The 21,693-nt window shown below is 39.9% G+C and overlaps 1 protein-coding gene across 5 annotated transcripts; it reads right to left on the reverse strand.

Annotated features, from left to right (window-relative positions):
* Positions 1-112: 112 nt before the first annotated feature.
* CRYZL1 (crystallin zeta like 1) lies at positions 113-21,481 on the reverse strand. 5 transcript variants are annotated; one of them, XM_042810781.1, is made up of 14 exons: positions 20,788-20,885; positions 20,098-20,169; positions 17,150-17,227; positions 16,536-16,608; positions 15,877-15,921; positions 11,371-11,439; positions 9,697-9,830; positions 8,805-8,916; positions 5,104-5,202; positions 4,340-4,461; positions 3,913-4,018; positions 2,263-2,308; positions 1,473-1,615; positions 113-257 (listed from the first exon to the last, which is right to left on the reverse strand). In XM_042810781.1, the coding sequence occupies exons 2-13, from the start codon at positions 20,161-20,163 to the stop codon at positions 1,516-1,518; spliced, it is 1,050 nt and encodes a 349-aa protein (XP_042666715.1). In that variant the 5' UTR covers positions 20,164-20,169; positions 20,788-20,885; the 3' UTR covers positions 113-257; positions 1,473-1,515. The 5 variants fall into 5 exon arrangements, with proteins under 5 accessions (XP_042666715.1, XP_042666716.1, XP_042666718.1 ...); XM_042810782.1 differs by lacking the exons at positions 113-257; positions 20,788-20,885 and adding an exon at positions 21,321-21,481 and having other exon boundaries at positions 1,190-1,615; XM_042810784.1 differs by lacking the exons at positions 113-257; positions 20,788-20,885 and adding an exon at positions 21,197-21,215 and having other exon boundaries at positions 1,190-1,615.
* Between the last annotated feature and the right edge of the window lie 212 nt (positions 21,482-21,693).

Below are 21,693 nucleotides of genomic sequence, written 5' to 3' on the forward strand. Positions count from 1 at the left end.
CTCCGGCCCCTGGGGGGCGCGCGGCACCAGGGCGAGCCGGGCTGGAGCATCCTCAGAACCGGGAAAGCCAGGCTAGCTCAGCTTGGGCCGAGCTCAGTTCTGCCGGCGCTGCTCTCATCCCAATATGCTGCAAAGCCTCAGGCTGCGTTGTGCAGTCGGCTAGGCACCCAGCTAGCACTGGGGTGTGTACCTTTCTTGGCTTATTTTACAGCTCCAGGAGCTGCACCATCTTGCTGTCAGCTCAAAACTGCTTACATCTGTCAATGGACGTTTGAAAGAAAGAGTTGCTTAGGGGTCCTTATGAACCCTTTTAATAGAATCATAGAATCACAAGGTTGGAAAGGACCTACAAGATCATCTGGTCCAACCATCCTCCCATTACCCTCGCTACCACAAACCACTAAACCACTTTGTTCAAGTACATCTACATCTACAGCTAGCATTATTAAAGAACATTAGAAAAAGCTGAGATATCTCAGCCAACTGCAAGCAGCACAGGGCAGCTTAATGCCTTAAATGAACGGACATTTATCTCAGGATCTGATCCAGCTGGAAGCCTAAGCACAGGCAACTCCAGCTATGGCTAGCACATCTGAAACAAGTGTGATCTTAAATAAAAGCAAGGAGGAAGCAACATGCTTTGAGAAAAAACAACAGCCTCTACCCCAAAAAAAATTAAAAAAAATCACAGCAGTTCCCTCTCTGCTGATCTGTTCTAGGAATAGGACCAAGGTTAAAAAGGAGAAGTGAAAGAGCACAGAATACAAGGATCTCATAGGAAAGAAAAAAAGAAATATAACGTTACAGTAACAAGATACATAAAGTATCTGAAACTTCAGAATTGCAGGACTGTCTTAGCTGCTGGACTGCTGATAGTAAGTAAGGTTTACTGTTTCGGGTTGCTAAAATGAAGAAAACCAGCAATGAGGGAACTCCTGCTCTCAGTACCATCTCTCCCCTCTAGGATCCCTGCCAATCCTGATGGATTTCCCATTCTGCCTTTCAGCTACATAACAGCAATTTTAAAGATAATTTAAGACCCTCAGCACACTGCAGACACTGCTCAGTCTTAATGCAGCCAAATAAAAGCAATTCGGTGTGGATGGGACTATTGGTAGGGGACAGAGAAGGGAAAACTTAAAAAAACAAAAACAAAACCTACAAACCCAAACAAAAAACACTACTAGCATTGCTTTTTTCCCCTTTAATTTCTTATGGGTGAAAAACAGCAGCAAGGGAGATCACCCATAGATGTTATTGACATTTATAATGAGGGCAGGGCAGCCAAGATTTGTGCGTCAAGACCGTCCATTTAGAAATTACTGATGAGAATATTTTACTCAACTGGATCAAAAAACCTCACAAGTCCCAGGAGCTTCACAGACCATTTGTGCTGAGGTACAGAAGATCTTTAAATTCTGGTTACAGAACTACTTGAAAGTGTACACTAGTTTACTTCTGAAATACATTACATTTCTTTATCTTCCATGGGTTTAGAAGTCAGGAATTCATGTGTTAGAACTGAATGACTTGTCTTTTTCTTGTTTGATTCTTCTGAACTATTTCCATAGAGACTTTGGCTTCATACAGTGGAATTGGTTCATCCAGCTGAGGCCTAAAATGGAACAGAACGTCAGACTGGTTTGCTGAGCATGCTCAGATCAATAGCAACATTCTAAGACTATTGCTATAGACTTTACTTTCACTATGTAAACTTTACTCCTTAAACACAACGAATGTTTTACTGCTTTGCTTGGATAGGCAAAAGAATGAAAGGGCCCTAAAGCAAACAGGAATCAGAAGATAAATATATATCTTTCTAATGATGAGGAAAAGGTGGTGGTGGGAAAACTTCTGCTCTACAGCAATACTGTTAGTCCACGTTAATAGGAAGGATCTTTCATTCTCACCTCATTATGGCTCTATCTAATAAGGCTGTCACTCTTCTTACAAAGGAATATCAGACAGAGCTATTGAATTTTACAGTCAACCCCATTTCTCAGTCGGACACACTGCTGAGCAGTCAGATATATGCTCTTCCTCCACCAAGAAAAGAATGCGCTGCCTCTGCTAAATTTTGCCATCAGCAAAATCAGAGATTTTACCAAGTTTCCCCAGGCTTAGCCTGCTACATTATAAACAGATCACAAACAGTTCCACATAAGCTATTTGAGGCATCCTTTCCTCAACATCCCAACACAGATCTGCTATGCTGGCAAGAGATTTCTACTCAGTAAAAATAAAAGCAATCATCTTTCTTACCTGAAAATACCACTTGATAATTTCTCCATTATATCTTCTAAGATGCGTATCTACGAGCTCTGTCAAGGTAACAGCATATCTACAGATAATCCTTTCAACAGTTGGGTTTGCTGCTAAGAGCCCACTGTTCACATGAAACCAGCAGGATCGAGACAAAACAAAAATGAACTGTAACTCCGTTAGACCTGATCTACGCAAGTGTTGATATATCAGAATAACCTTTCCTGGCTTGTAGAAATGAAAAAAAGAATTATTATAAAAAAAGATAAAGCAAAGAGTTACAGTATGCAAATGCAGTCTACAGGAAGCAAAGTAAAGCACAGCACTAAGTAATGAGAATGGCAACTGCACACTTGTTGCATACTGAAGACAACTGACTTTGGTACTGATTAAACTACCCCTACCGTTCGTGCAGGAATTTGAGGCAAAAAAAACTGCAACAGAACAAAGTTAGGAGTGCAGCAGAGCTTATAAATCCTTGGAGCAACATTGTACACCTTTAAAGGAATCTCTGTGCTAATGCATAACATTCGGAGCGATGCAACAGATAATTTTGTATTTAGTGTCCACATGAAACTCTGAAAAAATAATCTTCCTTTTTTCATCTTAAGAGCAACCTGGTTAACATTTGAAGCTCAAGGCATTTGAAAAAGATCACCTTGTGATTTCTTCAGGTAAGGCGTCAGTGCCATAGGGTCAAGAATCTCACAAGATACAGAGCTACCAAAAAGCAGACTTTTTCTTTGCAGCTTTTAAAGAAGTGGTGATGAAAGGTGCTGTGGTTATTAGGAGAGACAACAGAAGAAGATGTGTTTTAGTCAGCTTACTTTAAGTTCAACAAAAGTACCAAAAGATAACACTATGTTTGATAACCTATATCCCATAAATAGATCCCTCAGTGTGCCTGCCCTTGCCTAATCTACTTTGCAGTTCAGTGGAGGAGGGGAGGACTTCTTCGCAGTATAGTCAGTCCTTTGACAAGCCTAATGACTTAATCCTCACCTGCCTCTGCTGCTCTGCTAAGCTGCAAAAGTGATTCAGCAGATCTCAATCTGCAGTGCACAACAGGGAGGGTCCTTAAAGCCACAACCATTCCAGGAAGCAACCCACTGAGCACTGCCCTGTCAGCAAAAAGCTCCAGGTCCACCTTCTTAAGGCCACACGTTGCTAATGCAAATGAAGGCAGCACACCTCTGTCCACACCCACATCTTCCCTCAATTAAATGTTACGCACACAACACTGCAGATAACAGAGAGATTACGAAGCTGAAATATTTGAACATGTACAGTTAATCTGATTGCATTAACATTTACAGGTGATACGTCTCAACACAACGAAAAATATACACATGTCCAAAATACTTTATGTACAATGTAAAAACTTGTAGGGCTTCACTTAATTGCCTCAAACAAAACCACTGTTTTTTCCAGAATGCATTTTTGCCTTTCACCATTACTTTTTACTTCTTATTTAGAAAGTATGCAGAGCTTTAAATACAAAGGTTACACTGAAGTTACACTGTATGCTGCTCTGTGCTGACATTAAGCCAGAGGTCACAGGAGGGAACAGAAGATGATTTATTAGTTAATGTGTTACATTTCCATCCATTCCTTAGCAGTCACTACTCAAAACTATCATCAAAAGGATATAGAGATACTTCCCCTGCTCTATATTGGACAAGTTCCATATCTCCTCATTTAGAAAGGAGACTGTGGCTCCTTTAAGAAACAAGGAATGACTGTCTGGAGGATCCAGCTTAAACAGAATGAAGAAATGTGTTATTTAGTTACATTTTCCTGTACAAAAATAAAGATTAAATGGTTAATTTACATTTATGGTTATAAAACAAACAGACAATAGTTAATAGCCAAGCTATTAACTTACTACATTAGGGAAGGGAGCTCCAAAATTGTCACGAAGCAAAACATTAATAAAAAAAAAAAGATAATGAAGCATTACTAAACTGGAATGCTTTTCATTTTCTGGCCATGAAAATTGACATCATTTAATAGAGGGTAGCCATTCAGCCACGTACTGCAGTATAAACAAACCTGGTGATCAATACAGTCTCTTTACCTGCAGATTTCTCTCTGTTGTTATCCAGTTTCCCCCAACACCAAGAAGAGTGATAATATCATGCTTATGAGGCAATAACTGGGATTTTGAAGCTGATTCATCTTCAGCACTATACAATTTTACTGGAAAAATAGAAGGACATCCAAGCTCAGAAGAAAACAATCGTCATCAAAAATGAAATGCTTATCTTTTCCCATATGAAAAACATGCATCTTGGGGTTCTTTCAGTCTCATGACTTACAAAAGAGTTGCAATATGTTCACCTGAATGCACACACTGCGTGACGGCCGCCTGCAACAGAACTAGAATTCAGTTCCGCTGTTGGCCTCATGGGGCTGTCAGAGACAGCAGAAGATTCAGGAAATTCAATACAATCTGCTTTCAAGATATGTCAGTGGGACTAAGTAGTTCTTTAATTACTGCAACCAGACTTCTCAGCTATTCCGACTGTTGTAGAAAGATGATCTCTAAGGTAGCGTAAACAGTGATGTCACAGATGTACTTCTAAACACCACTTCTTTTCAGCTCTAAGTAGAGAAGAAGCATTTCAGACCAATTTACTGATCCCTAATATTTCGAGATACTTCCACTACAGGTAATACAAGGATCTTTCTGAAGGAGGTCTGCTGAGTAAAGATACCTCCATAAAATTACATGGGATCAAGTGATGACAAGGTTTTGAGGTGATGTAACTTCCACATTTACTACTTGGAAATAAAACACTTGGTGCTACTCTGAGGACCATGTTCACATCAGTTACATACCTCCAGCATCTACAACAATATCCACTCCCAGGCCACCTGTTTCTTCCAAGCAGCTTTCTGCCACATCTATCTTTCCATTTGACACATCGATCACCCGAGCTAGACAAAGCAATACATTCAGCTGGTTACAAGAAAACCACAGAGCCACAGAGTTCAGATTTACAGCAGAACGAAGATCTCCCATTTTCTGTATTATGAGTAAGTTTGTAGTTAAGTCAGACAGCTCAATGTTTTTTTCATTTCCCAAAACAGGGAAAACCAAAATGAAAACATTGATTAAATTTAATTGAGAAGAAAAACTTTTTTTTTTTTTTTTTTGTATAAACAGACTTCAATATTTCTTCCTAACATGCAATTTCATCTTCAACATCAGAAGTAAATGCGTAAAACCCAATAAGCTCAGTCACTAATGAGCTGCTGACTTGACTTTTCTGATGACTGCAGCAAGATTTTTAATCTCATTATATCCATCTTCTTTTTAAAATAATGCTTAGCAGCATCACCCCCTATCTCATGGCATGGATAAGCTGATTAAAGGTATTACCTAATGCATTATTTTTAAAATAAGTGAACGGCCCTCTGGGTCATTAAATAAATAAGCAGCTAGAAGTCTCTGCATCTCCTTTTGAGATATTCCTGATCTGAAAGTCACTAATGCATTTTTTTCTCAGGTATGAACGACATCGTACTTACAGATGGATACGAAAAGAAACGAAGGCGCCAGGAACAAGGGCGGAGAAGTAGAAGTTTCTTCTATAGAAACTATAAAGGCCAAAGACTTCTTGACAAAATGACAATTGCAATAATGAAATTTAGAGGCTCATTTCCAAAGCACGATGAACTAAACTCAAATTTGCCAAGTGCACTTACTCACTAAAGGCTGCTGCATACCTTCTTGAATTTAAGCACGGGGACGAGGAATGAAAAGAAGAAAGATTGCAAGAAACTGATCATTCAGAAGAATATTAAGAAATACTCCTTTTCCCCCCTCTGTTCAAATACTAAGGTGCACTCAAATTTTATCACTTTGTATTTTTCATTGCAATCAAATTATCTGGCCAAAAACAACAGACATGGTCATAACTTCATAGTAATTTCATACCAACATTTCCTGTATTCAAATTAAAAACAAACAAACAAAAAACCCATAACCTTCCAATACTTGAAAGGGAGCATATAAACAGGAGGGGCACGGCTGTTTATGAGGGTGGATAGTGATAGGACAAGGGGAATGGTTTTAAAGTGAGATAGGGGAGGTTTAGGTTAGATGTTAGGAGGAAGTTTTTCACACAGAGGTGGTGAGGCACTGGAACAGGTTGCCCAAGGAGGCTGTGGATGCCCCATCCCTGCAGGCATTCAAGGCCAGGCTGGATGTGGCTCTGGGCAGCCTGGTCTAGCATTAAATGTGGAGGTTGGTTGCCCTGCATGTGGCAGTGGGGTTGGAGCTTCATGATCCTTGAGATCCCTTCCAACTCAAGCCATTCTATGATGCGCCTGTGTGGATTTACGTATTTCTTATATAAATCTTGCATTTTCTAACATTAACTTATCACATTGTTTAATATTTTGTCTCTAGTCTGAAATGTGGGCATCAGCATACTTCCCCCCTTTGTATTGTAAAAGTATTTACTCCACAGATTACTGAAAAAAATACAAAATATAAAAAAATCTATACACACAAATCTGCAGGGTTCTAAAAGGAACAATGACATTCCCAACACAACACTTGGCAGCACCCTGCTGAAGATCATTAAGGTCAGACAGCAAAAAGTGCCTCTCTCTCTCCTGTTGTGCAAGAAACTCTGCACAGCACTTCACTTCCTGCTGCATTATCAGCACTCCAAAGCTACTACGGGAAGAGCTACAAGTTTGCTTGGTAGGCTAGAAATGAATCACTCTCCAGCAGTGCAGATGTGTGTGAACGTGCAGCCCCAGAATGCACATGCATTCTATGTTGGCTCTGTGCTTCCCCTGCCAGTTTTGTTCTCAGGAGCCAGAAAGGAATTCAAATTGACAAGAACTCTGTTCTCTCAGTGTCTAAACAACAGCTGTCTGGCTTATTTCATCGCTCTGCTAGCTTATGATTCTTGAGCCAGCAGGGAGAACATAGGGACAATAGGAAGTGCACCTGCATGTCAGCAATGCCTGGTTTTAACAAGTCACTCAGACCTAGAGCTGGGATTTGAGAATGGCTGTAATTCTCCACTCGGAAAGCCAAGACTGCAAATAGTTTTGCTAAGCAAAACAACAAAAGAGAAAGGAGTCGGAGTCAGAGACAATTGGCATTATCTTCTGAAATCACATCTCGTCTTAACTCATTTGTATTTTCACGTGACTGTAATTCATGCAGATGTAACTGACTCCATGGAACTACTCGTAAATCAAGACATTCTTACAACAGCCACCACTGCTTTTATGCATACTTCTTTGAATGACAAAAAAAAAAAAAAATAATCGTGCATTTAAGAATTTAAACCTGTTGATTATACTGTATCAGACTCATCATTTTGAAGAGGAAGCATCAGAAACTAGTTTTAACCTCTTGTTCACTTTACATCAGACTTCATGGGCTGCAATTAATCTGGAATCTGTGTATCTAATGTAATGCTATCCTTTATTTTAGAACAGTCTGGATAAAGAAATATTCTACTCTCCTCAACTCCGCAGCACTGAATACAAAAAGTTGATCAGAAAAGATGCTGGTAGCATTTACTGAGCCTTTTCCCACATTTCAAGTAGCATTCTTATTTTGAAGGAGAAAAAGAGAAAACCTGAAGTATCAGGATAGAAATAGAAATCATGGGTGAATGCAAGTATTTTCTTTAATGCAGAGCTCCTTTAGCAAATGAAAAGTCGTAGAATCACAGAATGGCCTGGGTTGACAAGGACCACAATGATCATCCAGTTTCAACCCCCTGCTGTGTGCAGGGTCGCCAACCAGCAGACCAGGCTGCCCAGAGCCACATCCAGCCTGGCCTTGAATGCCTGCAGGGATGGGGCATCCACAGCCTCCTTGGGCAACCTGTTCCAGTGCCTCACCACCCTCTGTGTGAAAAACTTCCTCCTAATATCTAGCCTAAACCTCCCCTGTCTCAGTTTAAGACCATTCCCCCTTGTCCCATCACTATCCACTCTCATAAACAGCCAACAAAGCATTTGAGCATCCAACTACTGTAAAACATGCATCATTTTACAGCTGCAACAGTACTTGAAACAGCTGCCACACAGCTTGATAAAGTGCTACTAGAAGAAATTGGAGTCTGATTAAGAACTGATCTCAAGCACATAATTATATGTGAACTCTGGTTCGGGTACATAGATTACAGCCTGTGATACTTGTGATCATAATGCTTTCTTCTTGTTCACAAGCAACAATTTTATCAAGTGAAAAGGTTTTTGAGTGGCTAGGCCAAAAGTCAGCACTAAAGTCAGCACTACGTGAGATGGAAAGTACTCAGAGAGTCATCACCATAATGATGAATAATGGAGAATTAAAAATTAAATTAAAAATAAAAATTCCATTAAGTACTGAAAGAGAATTTAAATATGTATAGAGTACAAAATAAGTTTTAGAACTATTTAATTAAACTATTTATAAACCCGTGTTTCAGTTTTCAGCTATTGAAATAAGCCTCCAGAGTAAAAGAATTTCAGGAAGTCCCCCTTATGCTTAAACTTTAGTACTGAAGAACACAACTTACCCACAGCAGGTCTAAGCCTCTCCAGGTACTGCTTATCTTCAAGACTGTAGGCAGTAGATATTACTTTAGCTCCTCTATGCTGTGCTAACTGAATAGCTATCGTACCAAATGGCTGGAGACAAAACAAACAACAACAAACAACAAAGAAGCAGATAGGCTTATTTACAGCAAGAATTTAAGAAAGGTTATATTGCAAGGACAGTCAGGAGAAGTCAGAAGAATATCTAAAAGTGAATTAACATCTTCAATAAAATATGAATATTCACAGACCTGCCTTCAGTTTCAAATGAAGCCAAAGAATCTTCTTCCTTGACTGGAAAGCTATGAATACATTTAGGAGCTAACTAGGTCTCCTCCTCAACAAAACAGCTGAAAAATGTAAGTACTGTGGCTGCAATTGTAACTTCTAGCTTTGCACTCGCTTGATAGTTGAAGGAACCAAGAAAACAGCTCCATCTGCATTTAGGTTAACAAATCTTGGCTGTGGCAAGCTCCACATCCTCATCAGCAGTAAGAATTGCAGAAATGCAAATGAAATTATTTATATCTAAAGAAAGTTAAAAAGCATTGGTGGGATAGGAATGAAAACTCAAGGCACTTTCCCCCAGTTTCACCTGAAGGCTTAGCATAAAACTATGTCAAAGTAAAACAGCAGAAAAGAACTACCTCCTCACTGCCCACACAACATGTAAAGATTATATTCTTGACTCAGCATCTCATGTGGGAGGGCCCTTCCACCAACCCATTAAGCTCAGGGCACCGACAGGAAAAGAATAGAGTTTGATAAGCTCAGTATGCTGTAAAAAATCCAATGTTTCTGGTGATAAGACAGTTGCTATGGCAGAGGCCATCCGTACTGAAACTGTTTTATTATGACACAGTTGTTACCTACACTGGCTCCATCCATGACAAGGACACTTTTTCCAGGAGAGACTTGTGAAAGGTAGTGTAAAGCTGTGTATGCTCGGACACCATCACGAACAGTCGCCGCTGCTTCCACCCAGCAAACTTTTTCTGGTTTATGAACTAAATGACAGAAAGAAAAATAAAATCAGACACAGAAAAAGAGAAAAGCAACAAATCCCCAACATTTCACTCGAGATGGTAAAAGTGTTTCCCAGTTTTATCCACATGCTTAAACACGTAGGGAGGTAGAACTAGTGAACAGCTTTGTAAACTAGAAACCCCAAGTTCGAGCATCATTTTTAATGCAGGCAATTTATATGACTTAACAGAGAGCTTGACAATAAGTGAGAAAATCACCACAGACCAGCCAAAAGTCTGGCATAGAACTGAACAGGCAATCATCCTTTTGAGGCACCAGAAAGGAAGATTTGAAAAGCCTGGTCTACCTCTACAAGCTCTTTAGAACTGACAATTAAGTCTGAACCAGAGGAGCTACGTAACAACATCAGCAATGCAATCTCCTGAGAACATTTATCCACATGCAGGAAAAAAATTCTAGGAATTATCATCAGCACCAACTCTCTTGTGCCAGTTACTACCTAGCATAAAGTAAAGCACTGACAGTTAAAAAAGGGGAGGAAAAAAAAGACAGAAAAGAAGAAAAAGGCAAACATTTTCAGCCTATAGCAATTGCAAATAGTTATAAGACAGCAAAGATCTCTGTATTTGGACTTTTAAGTATTAGAAGGAACAAAGCTTTTGCATCTCCATGAGTCTACAGCTTCCTTTGCAAAAACTGCCAAAGTCAGTCAGAAAGACTTTTTTCCCAAGCAAGTTCACATAAGCAAGTATTGTTTATACCATGCATATTAAAAAAAAAAAAAAAAAACAACCATGGAAATGATCTTTTATCACATTTTAAACAGTAAAATAAGGATTTAGTATTGACACAAACAAACTTAAAGGAGTCCCCTTCTAACTGTAGAAACTGAGATCACGGATAGTCATAAAAATACAACAGAAGCAAAGTTGAGAAAGACCAGCTTACTCAAAGTAACACAACAAGTGGTTGGGAAGAGCACAGAGATTCCTCAATTCAGTGTTCCATACATAAAGACACTCTATGCCCAAGAAGTGGGAACTGGAAAGTCACAGCAGTTGAAAAGAACATTTCAATATAGGGTTTTCCAGGATCCTCAATCCCTAAAAATTCCTTTCTCCAATTTATAGCCTCCTAATTTTATCCCATCTGTTAACATAATCACAACGATGATTATCATCGTTCAATCATGACGATCCTGGATTGGATCAAACTGAGGAAAAAATGCAAATTTTTTTACTTAATTCTTTTTGATAGGTGAGGCGTGGAAAAGAAGGAAAGTAAAAGTCAAGCAATGGGAAGGGAATTTAGAAGGAAATAAAAAAAGATGAGTCTGCTTGAATGGCTTAGGCAAACATTAACCCATTAAATGATAACAGGAAAGAAAAAGATTCTGGAAGTACATGGTATTCAATGCTTTTATGAATAGGTAGGCAGGATGCCTGAATGCTGCTAGAAAATGTATTTAGAAGTTGAAATTACTTAGCTCCCTATTAGAAAAGCCAAACTGAGTGCCAAAAGTACAGTAACATATATTAGCAAAATATATAAACAACATACCCAAATAATGCTCATGAACTAGAACAACTTCACAAAGACCAGACTCTTCAGAATCCAGCGGCAAAATTCCTGGGGAAAAGAAGAGTAAATGTATTCAATTTCAAACAGGCATACACTATAACCAAAGTGAGCTGCCAGGGAGGTGGTGGAGACCCCAGAGGTGTTCAAGGAACATTTGGACTTTGTGTTGGGGGACATGGTTTAGTGAGAGCTATTGGTGATCAGTGGATGGTTGGACTGGGTGATCCTGCGGGTGTTTTCCAACCTTGGTGATTCTATGATTCAAAACAAGCTCCTAATGAAACTGTCCATTCCACTTGGGCTGTGGTTCTATTATTCTCTTTTCAGACTTACAGTAGTTTAAGAAAACTTGGTAAGGTAAGAGCCTGTAACCTCAATAGGGAAGAGAGCACAAGACTGTTTCAGAGGTACTCCAAACAGCACTTCGAGGTCAGGGAGATAAAGAATTGGGACATAATGCTTTTTGCTACAAGCACTGCTAATTTTTGTCAGGTCATGTTTGAACACACTTCGCATTCCTCTCTGATTAGTGCTCTGCTTTCTGCTTTGGGCCATGGCTAACAGGAAAGAAAATCAGGCCCTCATATTGCAGACCAAGCAACACTACGGCTACAGTCACCAGGATGGAAGACCAGAGGTAAGAATGCCATTGGCAAGAGCAATTAAAAAAAAAAAAAAGGGACAGAAAGGAGCAGAGGAAGAACAATCAAGAATAAGTGACAATAAGTTTTAAAAAGTTAGAATGCAGAAGAGGAATCAAAGGTAAAAAACACCTGAAGATGGCAGAAAGCAAACACAGAATGGACAAGAAGAAGAGTTACGACAAACTTTCGGCCAAAAAAGAAGATGCATAAGCAATAGTTTCTGGCAGCCAAGCAGTCTTCTGAAGTTGTGCGTCCTTTTTCCTTGGTAAGATGCTTAATACTGCTCCCTTCATCCCCCATTCAAATCTTACACTTCATTTAGATCAAACCAAGGGCTTCATCAGATAATCCTCAGCAAACCTGGCTGATATTTCCACCAAATTGTCATAACTTCCACTCAAAAATGATGGGCTCAGGGTTCATTTTCAAATCTCTCAAAGTTTTTTGTTTGTTCTTTAATAGAACGACAATAAAGTGCCTAGAAGATAGCTTCAGGAGCTAGTAATAATGCAAGAAGGGCAAGAATCTCAGAACACACTTGGCAACATTACTATCAATTCCATTTTACTTTTACGACTTAGTTATCCCCTGTTTAAAGCAATATGCAGGACGTTAACATCTATGAGCAACATTCCTAAGAAATCCCTCCTCTATCCTAAAGCTCTTAGATTTTGATGATTAATACAATATCGTATTTCAAATGTTAACAAGGATATCCTTATAGTAAATTAAAACAGCTTTGGCACCTTAAACAGTTTGCATTCTAAACCTCAAAATAGGAAATGCAAACCAAGTAATACATGAAGATGTTCCTTTTCTCAAGAGATGCAAAAGATCTGGTACAAACGTGCTGAACTGTTAGAAGATAATGTATGTTGCAGCCTCCAAGACACATCACTGTCCACTCACACTGATTCCAGCGTCTCTAAAACCATGCACAAAAATATGACCCTTACACTGAGCAAAGAGATATAGCTTCTTAAATAACTGCACCCTTAACTCAACATCCGTCAATAATGCTTCCAGAAGCTCCAACATCAAGTAGAGACCTTTATGTTATGATTCTATACACATCAAGCATTTGACACAAGTACAAAGTCAGATTTTTCTCCTTATTTGTCAGAAATACTCAACACAGTGCAGGGCTTTCATGCCTTTATTTATTCATTCAGTAACGAGGCATGTAGAACTGCCACTCAAATTGGCTAACCATCATAATATTTAAACATGTCTGCAAGTAGCTACAGCTGATGTAGCTCTGTTTTCTCCTGTGCTTGTTTTAATAACTAGCAAGGCATAATTGATTCCTAAAAAGGTTCTGAGAGGAAAAAAACAACAACAACAAAACAACTAACTTTGACAAGTCAATAATGAATCTCAAAACGGTTGGTCTGAGTTCTCTCTGTTTACTGTAACCAAGCATAAGGCTATGAAAAAAGAATACATTATATAGATAAATAATCTTATCAGGAAGGTCAAAGAAGGATTAAAAAACCTTCAAAATGGAGAAACACTTGCTATGATTTTAGGTACAGATTAAAGATGTCACATACCAGGTAGTTGCAGTGAACACAGTATGATTTCCACACAAAAGAGTAGATTTATAAATAAAGACAATATCACCACATTATTTCTCATGAACTCAGAAGCTTATAGCGGGACTGTAGTCCTTGACAGTAGGACAGGCTTTTTCATGCAATTTAGATAAAGATACATTTCTGACAACTGCATAGTTTTGGACAGTTTGATGTTATTAAGTACAGACATAACCAAACCATTTGGTGGTAGCTATATTCTTTTTTTCAAATCTGTTCATTTATTAATTCAAAATAAGCTCTCAACAATAACTGGGAAGCATAGTTGTTAGAAAAAAGATTTACTACAGGAAAAGATATTTCACTCCTGTGTTTCATCTTTACAGCATCTATATTGGATACATAAGGATGAACAACTGTTTGATAAGCAATGCTGTTAGATTGTGTTTAAAAACACAGTGTTTAAAAACAAAGAAGAGGGCTTCTTTTTTTCAGAGCTAAAAATATTTAATGCTGTTTTTCTTTGTCTTCCCCTTTCCAGAACTGTAATTTCGATTCTTCTGTAGCTGCATTTGCAAACACTCAGTATTGAAATATAAAAAACCAACACAGTCAACTTGGATAAACACAAAAATCAGACAAAAGGAATCTGCTTTTCTCACAAACCCAGAATAGATTCCATAACCGATTCCATTCCCTTAAAGTCAGGCTGACACTGAAGCAGCTCAAATGCTTCAAACCACTTTTCTGTATTTGAATAAGAATGACATTAAGTCTTATTTCACAAACAAACAAACAAACAAATAAATAAAATACCCACAGAAACAAAGAAAAACCTTAACACCTTCCCACAGTCACTTAGACCATCACTTGTGTCACTTGGCTTTCTCAGGCGCACAGATCGGTTCTCTGGGGTGTTTTTTCCTTAATTACTTACTGAAACTGCATTCTTTCAGCTACCACAAAAGGTGATGGAAACAAATATTTTAGAATATTCAACAGATGCAGCACGTGAGTCAGATTTTTAACCAAATGAGCAATGCTGTTCACAATAATGATACTACTCATAGTTCAAAGTAGTTTGTGTTACAAGACTTGAAAATGCATTGCCATAATTGTGCTGCTTTAACATTGGCAAGCCATTTCTGCATCCCATAATTGTAACGCTATTTCCAACCTTTTAGAGTTAGACTTTCTATGGTAAATTAATAATAATAATAATCCAAAATTCTGCTAAATCTGAAGCCAATTATAAGAAAGCTCTGCCAAAGTTCTAACAGGAAAAGCCCCAATCGCCTCCCATGTGATTGACTTGGAAGTCCATTCTCAACAACAAAAAACCAAACCACAAAAGTACAGTGACTACCACTTGCCCATCTGATGGGCTTTTCTGATAACAATGTTAGCCACCTCCTAGAGGGCTCAGAAAACAGAGGCTCCATCTTAAGCAAAGGAAGCGAGGAAAAAATCTGCTTTCAAGAAGTATTTTAATGTACAGTAAAAACAAAGACTCAAAAAAATAAGCAACTTGAACTAGCGTTTCTATTCAAATGTTAGCAAAACACCTGAGAACGTGCATTACTTTTGTTAGCTCAGAAAATCCAGAAGAACTATTGAACCTACCTGTATATTCAAGTTAGAACCACTCGTGACTTTTTTACCTAACCAGGAACTCATTGTGGTGAGCAGTGTGTGCCAGCAGTAGATGCAGATTTTTACAAGTGTGGCATACACTTGTAAAATTGTAAGTTCTTGTTCATCAATGGTGAGAACACATTGCTAATGGTGGCAACTATGTCAAGAAAGCACTTTGGAGCTGACAGTTTGTTCTGTCCAATGGTGTTATTGTGCTCTTTGTGTCTGTAGTTTCCATGGAAATAAATAGGTGGCATTACTTTTGGAGAAACCTACATACAGCAGGGCAGTGTTATAAAAACTAATCACTGTCTATTCATTCAGACGTTGCCTCTACAACACTCACTCTGCATGGCTAACCGGCACATGTATTTTATATACATGAATATGCATGCTCGCTGTATATTCTTCAGGATTCAGTGGATGTAGTAGGACTACTACAGATCACGTTAGCTGGAGACCTGAACTTCTGCCTCTAATAACCAAAAACCATCCCTAAGAGAATACTTTCAGATTAAAGTCTTCGTTTACAGGAGCTGATTGATGTGATGGCAGTTAGAACTTTGAAAATACACGTTCAGTTGTAGCTTTAGCAATGACTATAACCTCAGGCATTCGTTATAAAATGATTATTAATGGTATTAGTTGATAAAGCAAATGTGTTGACTTACCTGCTACTTCATCATCAGGCTGAAAGAAGGACACCTTTCTCCCAACTCACGAAGAATATATGAACAGAAGGAAGAAAGTACCAGCATAAATATTTACAGCTGAAATTAAGCACGCATTTGACAGCATTGCTTATCACTAGCACACACAATTAAAGATACCCTAATGCTAGTGAGGAGTGTACATTTTGTATTGAATATGCACACACTGAAAATGAACCTTTCTTTGGCAGCCCATTCCCAGTTAGGTGCAAGCAGACACGCACATTTGAAAGACCCAGTCTTTAAACTACACATCAAAGATGGATATGCAAATGAATCACTGCTGAATGCCTTCACTACTCCAACAAATACTTTTTACTAATTACTTAAAGGTTGCTGCAGCATGCATAGTTAAGGCACTAAGATCTCAATATATTTTCTCTAGAAAGCTGCAGTGCATTTTTTTTTTTTTAAATGCTCCAAACAGATATGAAGCACTACAGTTTGGTTCCATTACTTTCTGTTCAGTACCGTTACTGATCTAAGGAAAGTCTAATCAGCGAGACAAATAGTAGATCCTATTATTAAAGATGCGTACTGTGCAAACACTATTTCTTTATCCTGGATTAACAAGCTTTAATTCTTGCTCCATACTCTCACAAGGAGATTGTACTACTTACCTTCCAATACAACTCCAGAAATTTCTCGACCAACAGGCAGAAGCTCCTTTTCCAATTTCACTTCTGACAGGAGCTAAATGAAAATACTGGCTTAGTTTTCTCACCAGAGCTCAAGATTTGCATGTTTGTTATGATATTAAAAGTGTTTAAGATTTGAAATAGGAAAACTGGACCACTACCAAAACATTATTAGGGTTAAAAAGCAACAACAAAAAAAGAAGCACACACATTCATCATTTAATATTAAAAACTTTATTTCTGTATTTAAATTTAGAAGTGTATAAAGGAAAAAAAATAAAAATGGAGCCATCAGCTGACAAGCCAAACCAGGACTTAAAGTCAGTATGCAGGGGATGATAAAAGGGTTTTACTGTAAGAACTCAAATGAAAACTGTGATCTTTCCCCATAAATTAGTAAACAAATTCAGGTGCCTTTTACTTAAAGAGACGTATAAGAACACCACATCAATCCCGCCCCTTGTTTCTCAGCAGTAAAGCCATATCCTCAGATGGCATGCATGGAATTGTGCCAGTTACCAGCTAAGGCATGGGCTTACAACTCCAATGGAAACTGTAAACACTTCTGGCTTTTACAAAAAAAAGTAAGCAAATACCTTTGTGTCTATCCAGCTCAGTGCACAGGCTCTAACTTGTACTTTCACATCATGGTCTCCTGTAGGAGGAAGGTTTTCCTAGGACAAACAAACATATATCATACAATGTAACATGAACGTGCCAGCAGAATCCTTCTCAAGCTCTTAAAAACACTTTGCCACAGTCCTGACTAGGAAACAAGACTGGAAGGAGAACAATAATTTGTTTTCAATGGAAAAGAAACTGATACCACACTGCATTTACAACAGCATTTCAAGAACATGTATAATACTGTTACAAACTGACAACAAGATTTTTCTAAATCTCTGTTGTTAATGAAGCTTTTTTTTTTTTTTTTTTCCTTTTTCTCCCCTGCAAGTTAAGTATCAGATTCTTACCCCAAACCATTTTAATATGTAGTTACTTGTCTAGCAAATACAAAGAGGCAGACTTATAATCTTAAATCTAGGCTGTGGGAGTGGCGGAGAATTTTATGATAATTTTGACATGTGTCTGAGATAGTGGGCAAACATATTGAGGTAAATGTTCAAGTAGTCCCAATGATGTCAATGAAACTGCACCAATAAGGATTGGTGTTGTGTCCCACAAATGATGGGCACCTAACATACAAGAAGGTCTAATAAAAACGCCTTGATTATCCCAACTGTTGGTTTTGGCAGAGAGATCTGCACCGATCTTAAGCAGTTGAGTAGTGCTAATTTAAATCATTTAATTAGATACACTGAGTTCTGAGCTGCTGACTTTGTGCAGTTTTTAAAAAGCAACATAAATTACTGAAGGCAAAATCATCTATTTCTATCACAGACTGCAGTCTGTGATGTAAACTTCTGTTAGAACTGAAAGCAAAACACGTACCAGAAAGCTGTTACAGCTTTGTTTCTACAGGACGTCTTTCTAAACGTTTAAGCTTCCCTTTATTTATTTTTAAAAATCATTCCCATCAAACAGCTGCTGCCCTTCTCCAAGGCTTAGCAAGGTGAAGGGGAACTTCAGGAAGAGGAATATTGAGCTGCACTTTTTCCTTACCACCGCTCAGTTAAACACATGAACAAACTTCATTTGAAGTTGGAAAGGATTTTGCCGGTGAGACTGACCTCCTTCTCCTCAAACAAACCAAAGTGGGTTCTCATTCTTTGTTCCACAAAACAGCCAAGCCATTAGACTGCTGAACTACATGAGTACTGCATTTCTGATTTAAAAAAACCAAAAAAATAAAAACAACACAAAACCTCAACACTTAGAATCTAAGGGATTTACGTAATTTATGCAAATTCAAGATCACATTTTCTTTTGGATGTATTGTATCTATGGTGCCTACAGGTCAGTGAACCAAAGTACTGTTACAACGCACAGGGTAAAATTGCTTTTCTTTAGGAAAAGATCACAAGAACGCAAACCTTGGGAACAAGAAGAGACAATGAAATGTTTGTGCTGTTAACTTGTTAATGACTTTGTAACTTAAATATGTCAACATTACAATTTGACCAAGCACTATTTAGGGTACTTTGCTATGTAAATTCTTCATCTAAATGACAGTTTTCTCATTACCCAGCTGCTGTTTCATTAACATTTCCTCAGTCAACTGGTTTTCCTCCTTATTTTTTCCAAAATTTATTTCTATTTGGGATCAGGATTCCACAGCACTATTCATGGTACAAATATCTGCAGAATTAGCTCCTGTCTGAAGAGCTTAAAATAAGCAAGCGGACAGAAAACTAATATATATGGGATTGCAGTCTAAAGATCTAATTTAGCTTGCTTATGGCTATACCATAGCTGATGGGTTTGCCTGTTGGCAGCATCTATGTCTACTTCCTTCCCTCTTCAGTGTTGGAGCCAGTAATCATGAAGCCACCACATAGATGTAAACTAATCTGTAAAAATTAATAGTTCTCAGCTGGGTAAGTAAGCTGATACGTCACCTTATAACTGCATAACTCTTAGAGCCATTAAAAAGAAGAGACAAAAGATGTGTTGCTGAGAGGTGAAAAAACCTTTTCAGCTAAAGCACTATTTAATGATCAGTGTAAGTGGATTTAAGATTGCTCACTGAATATGCATCTTGTTATATCATGATCAGCCATCTTATTGCATGCTTCTCTTCCAGCAACTCATTAAACATGCTTCGTTACTGTGAATTTACATCTACTCAAGCAAGATTCTTATCAGAACTACGTTGTTTCATTTTGACATATGGCTCATAGGTATACTTAGCTATCTATGTGACATAAATATACACGGGTATCTGTAGCAATTTATTTTGTGCCTGTAAGAGATTCATTTAAAAAACATGGGTTCACATCCCCAAAACCACGTAAGCATTTTTCTACAAACACTCATGCTGCATCAATATACATGTGCCAGAATCCTGTTTTAGTCTTACGCCACCAACTTCCATGTATACTTATTCAATTAATACTTACATCAAACTGACAAAGACTGGCCAGCACAGTAGTTTCAACTAGATCTGACAGACAAGTAGCAGTCTCCTTGCTCTTTCAAGTTGCAGGAAGATAAGTTAGCTAGACAGAGGAGACCTATCAATGCTTCTAAGAGAAAGGCTGCACTGTGATTTCAGTCCCCATAAGAGCAAAGAACTTACGAGAAAGAAAATTAACAGCAGAGACACTTTGAACATGGTAAATTTCTCAAGCTACATTTCTACTTTTTCAGTGACCAGAAAATCTACTCAAGAGAAGGGAGCATAAAATAAATGAACTCCAGCTTTGCAGCAAGGCAAAAAAGCTGTTTTTAAATGCAGACAGCAAACTGCAAGCAGAAATGTAGCACAGCCCTTGCTAAGTGCTGCATCATGATGGTAAAATGCTTATCTCCCACCTTTATTTACCTGCCTGCTGCTTGCTCAAGGATAACACCAGTTCTTTTTTTAAGTTTCACTCCCTTCTTCCACTGAATGATTAATTGTGCTGTTATGATTAGAACTCACTCTTTCCTGGAAAATAAAGGTCATTTCCTCTCCGGATGAATTCTGCTGACAATACAAGGCCTTCATGGTGACCTGGAAAAAAGACACAGTAACTGTAATCATGCAGTAAGTACAGAGAAAATAAGCCACTAAAGCTTTACATTAATTTCTAACCAGAATAGCAATTGTTTGCAAGCAACAGAGACACAATGAGTCTCTCAAATAAATCTTAAAACAGATAAAGAGATAAAGCTTGATAGAATCACAGAACCATAGAATGGCTTGAGTTGGGTTGGAAGGGGCCACAAAGCCCACGCCGCCCCAACCCCTGCTGTGGGCAGGGCTGCCCCCCAGCAGCTCAGGCTGCCCAGGGCCCCATCCAACCTGGCCTCGAGCGCCTTCAGGGATGGGGCATCACAGCTTCTCTGGGCAGCTGTGCCAGCGCCTCAGCTGTTACCTACAACGCATTACATCAGTGTTGTTGACAACAGTGTAGCAACTGCTGGGGACTGAGATGCGCTGCATAAGGCAACGGATGATGTGTTAGCCCAGCAGTGGATGGGGAGCATACCACCCAGCTGAAAGGCACGCAGTCAGAGCAGCTCAGATAAAGACAGCACAAAGGGAAATAAAACTGCTGCAGGAACACCAGGAACCTCACACACAACAAGAATCACAACTCAGGTTTTAGCTCTCCTCTCTGATACACACTGCTCTCGATGAAGAAGAATCTTTTTGAAAACAGGTTTCTTCAAGTTCCGAGGGGAAAGAGAGCACAGACAGAGGGGGAGCCAGCCCGGCCTCACGTTGGCACCCATCAAGCGGCCCCATCAGAGCCACTTCTGTAGCGCAGAGCAACGCGGCTGCCGCGCCAACGCCCGCTCACAACCCGCAGCCGCACCACCGAGCGCCCTTCTCCGAGTACCGCCCACCTCTCGGGCCGCCAAACGCCCCTCTCGGTATTTCTGCACGCGGCAGTCCCCTACACAGAGCCGGAGCCCGACCCGGGGTCGGCAGCCCCACCCGAGGCTCAGGGCCTAAGTACACGGCCGCGCCCGACAGCTCGGGCCCCGCGCCCGGCCGTTGTCATGACGAACAGTTGCTTCCGCCGCGCTCCCACCTCAGCGCCCTTCGGAGAGCGCGGGTCACGCCCTCACGCCCCACCCGACCGAAGCAAGCAGGTTCGCGATTGGGTGCTCAGCATGAAAGCGGAAACGGGATTGGCTAGGCGCACCATCACTCACCTCTGGCGGGGAGAAGGCGTGAGCCGCAGCGCCCTGCGCGACCCAGCCAGCAGCAAGGAGAATGAAGAGGCGCTGAGTTAATTCCGCAACACAAAGCCGCGCCTCCTCGCGGCCGCGGCCCCGCCCCTCTCCCCGCCTTTTGGGCGCGTCCCACTGGAGCCGTGGGGGAAATGGGCTCGGCCACCCTCGCCCCCGTCTCCCCTCGCCGCGCGCTGACCCCCTGGGCGCGAGAGCGAACCCGATTGGCCGGCGGAGGCGGAGTCCCCGCGGAGTTCGCAGCCTCTGATTGGCGGCGATCTCCTGCCCGTCACGGGGCTGAGCGGCGGGCCGCGGCCTCGCGTCACTACGGCGGCTGGGAGGGCGAGCGCGGTGC

The sequence above is a fragment of the Centrocercus urophasianus genome, unplaced genomic scaffold (genome assembly GCF_019232065.1).
Source record: "Centrocercus urophasianus isolate 14NV4802_14NV808 unplaced genomic scaffold, USGS_Curo_1.0 seq_12, whole genome shotgun sequence".
In the NCBI taxonomy this organism is placed as follows: domain Eukaryota; kingdom Metazoa; phylum Chordata; class Aves; order Galliformes; family Phasianidae; genus Centrocercus; species Centrocercus urophasianus.